The sequence below is a fragment of the Haliaeetus albicilla genome, chromosome 29, assembly GCF_947461875.1.
Source record: "Haliaeetus albicilla chromosome 29, bHalAlb1.1, whole genome shotgun sequence".
Taxonomy (NCBI): domain Eukaryota; kingdom Metazoa; phylum Chordata; class Aves; order Accipitriformes; family Accipitridae; genus Haliaeetus; species Haliaeetus albicilla.
Window position 1 is genome coordinate 6,293,853 of NC_091511.1, and position 7,996 is coordinate 6,301,848.

General features: G+C 52.8%; 1 protein-coding gene across 1 annotated transcript; it reads right to left on the reverse strand.

Annotated features, from left to right (window-relative positions):
- Positions 1-1,715: 1,715 nt before the first annotated feature.
- Positions 1,716-4,548, reverse strand: LOC138682883 (olfactory receptor 14J1-like). Its single transcript, XM_069774414.1, has 2 exons — positions 4,353-4,548; positions 1,716-2,704 (listed from the first exon to the last, which is right to left on the reverse strand). Exons 1-2 carry the CDS (start codon positions 4,396-4,398, stop codon positions 1,716-1,718), a joined length of 1,035 nt encoding a protein of 344 aa, XP_069630515.1. The 5' UTR covers positions 4,399-4,548.
- Between the last annotated feature and the right edge of the window lie 3,448 nt (positions 4,549-7,996).

A 7,996-nucleotide genomic window follows, 5' to 3' on the forward strand; every position in this document is an offset into this window, starting at 1 on the left:
GTGCAAAGGGGAGGCTGGTGTGCACAGAGCCTTGCCTTGGAGGAAGCCTCATGGTCACAGGTCCTCGATGACATGGCAAGTTGAAGCACCCCCACAGTCTGCTGGGAGGGCAGCAGGGCTGGGCACAAGCAAGCCAAGAGACTCCTGCAGGGTGTGGAAGACAGCTTTTTGACAGAGACACTCAATGAGCTGTCTAGGGCTGGTCTCTTCCTGACAGACAGAGTGGATCTGGCTGGGGATGGGAAGGAGGAGGGCAGCCATGGCTGCTACCACCATGAGATGGTGGAGAAGTAGGACAACTAGCAGAATGGCAGTGCGGGACTGCAGGAGAGCTGCTTTCTGGTAGCTGAGGATCTGCTTGGACTGTGTTGTGGTTTCAGCCCAGCTGGTAACAAAGGACCACACAGCCACTCGCTCGCTCCTCCTGCCCCCCTCTGGTGGGATGAGGAGGAGAACCAGAAAGTGGAAAAGAAAAAAAAAAAACAAACCGCAGAACCTCATGGGTTGCGATAAGGACAATTTACTGGGACAACACAAAAAGAGAAGTTACAACAACAACAACAACAACGGTACTAATAAAAGAATATACAAAACGAGTGATGCGCAGTGCAACTGCTCACTACCGGGAACCTGACGCTCCACCAGTTCCCCCACTGAAAACAGAGAGACACCTCCCCACCCCGCTCCCCATTTATATGATGAGCATGATGTCACATGGTATGGAATAGCTCTTTGGCGAGTTCAGGTCAGCTGTCCTGGCTGTGCCCCCTCCCAGGTTCCTACGAAAATGAACCCTATCCCAGATGAACCCAGGACAGACTGTCCTGGAGGACAAAGGGCCTTGAGTCCCTCCTGGATCTTCAGGGACAACGTCCTCAAAGCCCAGGCAGAAGCCAGCCTGATGCACAGGGAGTCGAGCAGGACCTGGCAAGAGGTTAGCGTGGATGAACAGGGACCCCCCTGACTTAGGAGGTCCAACACCAGAAGGAAGTGCAGGGAGGCTGGAGGGGGAACAGCCTGCCCGGGAGGCAGACAGACACCTGGCCTGTGTGTGCAGGGATGGAGCCAGCAAAGCCAGAGCTTGGTCGTGGCTGGAAATGGCCATGCATGGGGAGGGCACCCAGAAGGGCTTCTCTAAATGTGTTGTCAGCACAACGACGGCAACCGAGGGAACCACTGGTCCCAACTGGCAGTGGGGCACGGGGATGGAGTGACAAAGCCAGTGTAAATACAGCAATTCCTCAGAACCAAGATTCTCCCTCGAGAGTCCTGCCACACAGCAGGACTGGGACTGAGCTGCCAGAGCACTCAGGCCTTACACCAAGCCAGGGGCTCAGAAGGAGAGTGTGGGAGTGGAAAGAGAGCAGCTCTGGGAAGACCAAGCACTGGTGCTGCCTGGCAGTGCTGCTGTGCTGAGACTCTTTTCCCCTTCCCTTCCACACACAGACACTGCCCTGCAGCTTCACCAAGATCTCAGAGGAAGGACCTTGGGCAAACAAGTCACTGCAGGGTCCTTTACTGTGTTGAAATACAGAGAGAGCACTGCGCCTCATTTACACAGCCTCGGGGTCAAATTCTACAGGTAGACAGTGAATTACAAGTGGGATGAATCATAAAATTTCATTGTGAACATTATCACTAGAAAAATAAAGAAAACACCACGGCCACCACAAAGAAGAATCAGAGAAGACAGGCTGAGCCTGTAATGAGTTCCATTATGAATGCTCTGCAGAAGAAAACAGGGCGTTAATTGCTTCTGAAAAGCACCCGCTCATCATTTTCCTCAGGGCATCCTTGAGCTCCTGGTTCCTCATGCTGTAGAGGAGGGGGTTCACTGCTGGAGGCACCACCGAGTACAGAACTGCCACCACCAGGTCTAGAACTGGGGAGAAGATGGAGGGGGACTTCAGGTAGGCAAACGTGCCAGTGCTGATAACCAGGGAGACCACGGCCAGGTGAGGGAGGCACGTGGAAAAGGCTTTGTGGCGTCCCTGCTCAGAGGGGATCCTCAGCACGGCCCTGAAGATCTGCACATAGGAGAAAACAATGAAAACAAAACAACCAAATGCTAAACAGGCACTAAGCCCAAGAAGGCCAACTTCCCTGAGGTAGGAGCGTGAGCAGGAGAGCTTGAGGATCTGGGGGATTTCACAGAAGAACTGGCCCACAGCATTACCTTGGCAGAGTGGTAGTGAAAATGTATTGGCCGTGTGCAGCACAGCGTTGAGAAACCCACTGGCCCAGGCAGCTGCTGCCATGTGGACACAAGCTCTGCTGCCCAGGAGGGTCCCGTAGTGCAGGGGTTGGCAGATGGCAACGTAGCGGTCGTAGGCCATGACGGTGAGGACACAATACTCCGCTGTGATGAAGACGGCAAAGAAAAAGACCTGTGCAGCACATCCCCAGTAGGAGATGGCCCTGCTGTCCCACAGGGAATTGGCCATGGATTTGGGGACGGTGGTGGAGATGGAGCCCAGGTCGAGGAGGGAGAGGTTGAGGAGGAAGAAGTACATGGGGGTGTGGAGGTGGTGGGCGCAGGCTACGGCGGTGATGATGAGGCTGTTGCCCAGGAGGGCAGCCAGGTAGATGCCCAGGAAGAGCCAGAAGTGCAAGAGCTGCAGCTGTCGCGTGTCTGCAAATGGCAGGAGGAGGAACTCAGTGATGGAGCTGCTGTTGGACATTAGCTTCTTCTGGGCATGAGGCACTGTTCAAGAGGGAAAGAGATTGACAAGTTAGAATAGACTTCTCTGAGCTAAACCTAACGCATTTCTCACAGAAACACCACCAAAGCTGCCTCTCCTATTTCAGAAAGATCTTTGGCAGGTCCCTTTCATGAGCTGTGCTTGGTGCTGGCTGAGGGTGCCACTGGGAGCAGCAGGCTCTGCTGTGGGCTACAGGGGAGTCAGTCCTGCCCTACAGCAGGTGGTAAATAGGAACATGGGGGAATCTTAGATTAAATCCACTTGTCATATCAAAGAGCTTTTCAGCATTGTCACTGCCAATGCAACCAAAACTGGGGATTTTGTTTTGAGTATTTGTTCTGGTTTCCACACGCCCCTTAAGGAAGTGCTTTTGGCAGGGAAAGAAGTGAATGTCCTAAAGATGGGATGTCCTGAAAGGAGAGTTTTGTCATTTGTATCACTGGGAGCCTGGGGTTTAGGAGGGGACTGGGATATTTTACTCACATGGACAAATGTCTGAAATGCACCCAAATCCCCCCTCCCCATTCCTCTCCAGTGACAAGAACAAGAGGAGCAGGGACAGGAGGACAAAAATGGATAAACACTACAGACCTGCTGCCAATGGAGGCAGGAGAGGGACAGATGGCAGGGTATTTGATAATTTCTTCTCTTCAGGGCTGAAGCCACTGAGAAGGTGACTGAGTCCCCATGGCCGTAAAGGCAGAGGCTCTGCTGGGTGGGAGAAAAGACCAAGGGTTTTCTCCGCTGATGGCAGGGAGATGCCTGAACCCCCCCTCTCATGGCATTTCTGGGAGCAGCTCCCTCCTCTCACTCCCTGCCCCTGTCTCTGCTGCCTGGAGCTGTCCCTGTCAGCAGCTGCTTCTCCATCCCCTTGTCTCCTCCCTGTCCCTGCTCACAGACCCATTCCCACCCGCTGTGTGCTCAGCTCTGCCCTGCAGACCCCTCCTGGCAGCCGGGCACTGCCCAGGGGCATCTCTGTGTGTGCAGGGGTTAAGGAGCACCTCAGACAAGTGCTAAGGACAACTGGGGTCTCGGTGCCTTCTCCAGAGGGGAGAAATAAATTTTAATGTCACACTGCCCACCCACCCACCAGGAGGATAAAAGTTCAAAGCAAAGACTCCTTACCTTTCAGGAAAATACTGCCTTGATGTTCTTCTTGAAAGTCCCCTCGGAAATGCCCAGGGCTGAGCTGGAGCTCTGAGCAAACCTGACCCACACAGCACGCTGTCGACAGCAGAAGCAACCTGCTCTGCCCTTCCAGGGGTCATTTCTTTCACCCACACCTTCTCCCCACACTGTCATGGGGAGTTCCCTGTGCAGGCTGAGTGCTGACCCTGGCAGGCAGCAAAGTCCCTGCTCCATCACTCAGCCCCTGAAACACCAGGACCCTGCTCTGAAGGACAGCCCTGGGCACCCCTGCATGCACACCCGGCTTCACAGCCCTGCAACCATCCCTGAAAGAAGGCAGCTTTCATGCCCTGTCCCTCTGACAGGGCAGCAGGGAAGCCCTGCTCTGGAGCACACCCTTCTCCTCTACACCAGAGAAATGAAGCCAGTCCCCCTGCCAGATCCCATACACTGTCAGCTGTGGCGGTTTTCGGAGATCCCTGCAGGAACTGAAGCTCTATTGCCCTGCACCCACAGACTTACCATGCAGAGGGCTGGGAAGATTTCTCCCGCAGTGAGCTCTCAGCATCCTCCCACTCCACACTGCCTTTAAGCTCTCTCTGCCTTGCAGGTCTCCTCTCGATGCCTGCAGGCAGTGCCCCCAGCCCTGCTCCTGGGCAGAGCTGTCTCTCTGCAGCGCTGCCCGCTTGCCATGAGCTCCCTCTGTCCCAGGAGCCCAGCCCAGCTCAGCAGCAGAGGACCAGCCCAAGGCAGCACTTGCTCTGCCCCCTCTGGGCTCCCTCCAGCTGTCCCTGGGCCTCCAGGGGAACCTGCTGGGAAACAGGCTGAAGCAATCACGGATGTTCCCTCCCGCACCTGCAGAGAGACACTGCTTTCCAGCAGGGTCATTGCTCTGCTGAGAGACAGACTTAGGTCCAAGAATCCACTTGTCTGAGAATCAGAGAATCATTGAGGTTGGAAAAGACCCTTAAGATCACCAAGTCCAACTGTGAACCTAACACTAGCAAGTCCACCACTACACCGTGTCCCTAAGGAGGGTGACTCAACCCCTTCCCTGGGCAGCCTCTTTCTTCTGCCATCATTGGGCAGGACACGCAGACAGTGACAGGCAGGGATCTCCTTTAGCCCTGCTGAGGGAAGGGGGCCAGCTGAGTCCATGGAGGCACCTCATGCTGGGTCTGTAGTCCTGGGGCTGGAAGGGGACTCAGCTCCCTCCCATGCCCACCACAATCCCACAGGAGGTGGGATCCCTCTTGCCTCAGTGCAGGTCTGCATGAAATAGACACCTGCACGTGATCTCCTTGTCTCAGCTCCCATGCTAATCAATGGTGATGGAGGCCGTGAGTGAGGTGTTCAGATGCAAATGTCTGGTGACATTGGAGGTGCCAGACGTGGTCAAAGAGGTGTGCAGCTAATAGAGGCAGATCAAAGATATGTGCAGGCAGATATAGAGACAGGACAAAATATGAGCACCTCTTTCTGGTGGCTCCTGGGAATTTCCTCTGGCCAAGTGAAATGACAGCTGGTGCCCAGATTAAGGGCAATGCAACCTGTCCCTCCTCATGATGTTCAGGGTGGCCTATAGAGATATTCATCTGATGGTATGTATTCATGTGCCATAGGGAGAGCTCAGTCTTTCTTTTCCTCTTCTCCATCTGTTGGATTTACTAGGTCTTGGCTGACAATATTGGCTGTTGTCTCATGTTCAGCCCCACCTTGGGTTACAAAATTCAGAGCATCTACTCAATTCGGTGTTCAGATCTAGGCCCACAAAGCTACAGGAGATGCCAGGGCTGGCTTGGGAATCACAGGGCCTATACGAAAAAGCAATTCTCCTTCAGGGAGGGTGTGTGACAGTTCCCCCAGATGGCATCTCGGTAAATATGATTTGGTGCTTTTGTGCCATTGGCAGTTGCCATCAGTCAGAGGCACCAGTCATCAGATGCCATCAGAGAGGCAAATTCTGTCCCTTCTTCTACCCATTAGCTGCAGACATTGCATGATCACAAAATACATCACACCGGGGTTCTTTCTCACTTCCTTGAATATCCAACCAAGGAACAGCCCAAGCCATTTACCAGTGTTCCTGGGTACATCTTGCCATCAAAGACAGCATCCTCCAAGCACAGCCATGGTTCGTATCAAAACTCAGCTGAAACTCAAAAGGCAATTCAAGGGCACCAAGATGAGCTGTTGCTACGTCAGGAACAGTTAAAGAAGAAAGAGAGATACTACGGGACCACTATTAAATTAATTGATAATAGGAGTAGGCAGATCTGAGACTGCCAATGTCATCTTTGCCTCAGTTACCGCCAGCAAGGTCTCCCAGGCCTTTGTGCTTTGAGGCAGGACGCTGGAAGGGAAAGGGGAACAACCAGTGGTGGATGAGGATCACGCCAGGGCTTACCTAGCAAACCACACCCTTACCAGTCCATGGGAGCAGAGGGGCTGCAGCCAAGGGTACTGAGGAGGTGCTGGTCTGTTCTGATCCCAGTAAGGAAGGCACTCAGACTCTGTGAGGCATCATGAATTCTCCATGTTAATGGTCAGGTGCCTATGGGGGACTGGCAGTGCCCTGGCATTCACTGGCCAGGCAAAGCAACAGGGTGCCAACAGCCTGAAGGATCTTGGGACAACTTCTTAACAGAGCTGCTAGGCGGACCAACGAGGCTGATGCTCACCTGGACCTGACCCTGCCTCTCTTTGGGACAGCTTCCTTAGCAACACCTGCAGCCCCGGAGGGTGATTCCCTGGGCCTGCACCAGGCAGCGACTGTGTTTCTCTGCAGCACTTGCCCTTTCCTCCCTGGGTATTGACCATGTCTCTCCATTCCACATTCATGGACCCCAAACTACCAGTTGAGGAAACACATTTTGGTGAGGGGAAGACCTGCCCGAGGCACGCCTGCACTTTGTGAGTCCCAAGAGCTTGTGCAAATCTCGGGGTGGAGCTCATTTGCTACCCACATTTGTATTGCAGATGGTTGGGGAGCACCATTACCAAGCAGGAAGTGAGAGAGTTGCTCCCAGGACAAGATCTGCCTGATGGGGATGGAGCTTACAGCTGCAGTGTCTCCGAGTCATTGCCCCACATAAGGTGTGTTTGATATATGGCCGTGTTCCTGGAAATAATGCCATTTGGGTGACTTCTTCTCACCATCAAAACTAGGCAGGATGAATCCCATCCCTGGCAAAGAGCATGCATAAACTGAAGGAACTGCCCCTCACCTGCCCAGCGTTGGCCTTGGCATGGGGAGCACCTTCTGGGCCTGAATGGACAAGCACAGCTGTGCCCTGCCTGCAAAGCTCAGGAACTGTTCTCCACTCTTAAAGAGAAAATGAGCACATTTTTCATCAGCTGAAATGCATCAAACACTGCTCCTTCACAGACAATGTTTTCCCATGATGTCAAGGTGGAAATTTCCAGCCCAGGTACTATGCTCAGGAGAAGATATCCTGATCTTCCCCATTACACCCATGACACTGCTCTGCCTAGTATCCTGTGTATTGACTCTCACCACTCTCTCACGGGTTTCCACATGTCCTGCTTGAACTGACCATTTCCAAAGAAATCTTTCCAGCAGCCTGCCTGGATGTCTGCATTTCCCAGTGTCCATCCACCTTTCCTCCCCTCATTGGTCTCTACCCATTCAAACACCTCTCAGCTACCCAGGTGCTACTCAGAGCTTCAGGTGCTTTAAAACTGGCCTTGACTTTCAGTAGTCTGCTTGATGGTCTCTTGAGCCAACTCCTCCATTGTGTTTGTACCTGTTCTCCTGAGTATCTCACTGAAAGTGTTCCACTAAGGTGACACGCAGCAGAAAGTGGACTTCAGTGGAGGAAACATGGACTTCATACATTATTTTTTAATGAATTGTTTTCCTTTGCTCCTTTTTTTTTTTTTTTAATAATGGCAGGTAAGCAACATTCTTCTGTGATTGTGTGCAGCTGGTTCTCCAAATAAAGCCAGTGGGGATCTGTTCAAATGAGCTGAATCACTCAGCTACAGACTTTACTGGGAAAAGCTTGGATTTGAAAAATCATGATGCAAGTCCAGGTGACCACAGAGAGAAATGATGGATGGAGGTGGTGGTGAGGGACCACTGATGATGATGGGGCACAGGACAATGATCTCCCATACATTGTCTGACAGAAACAATCTTACCA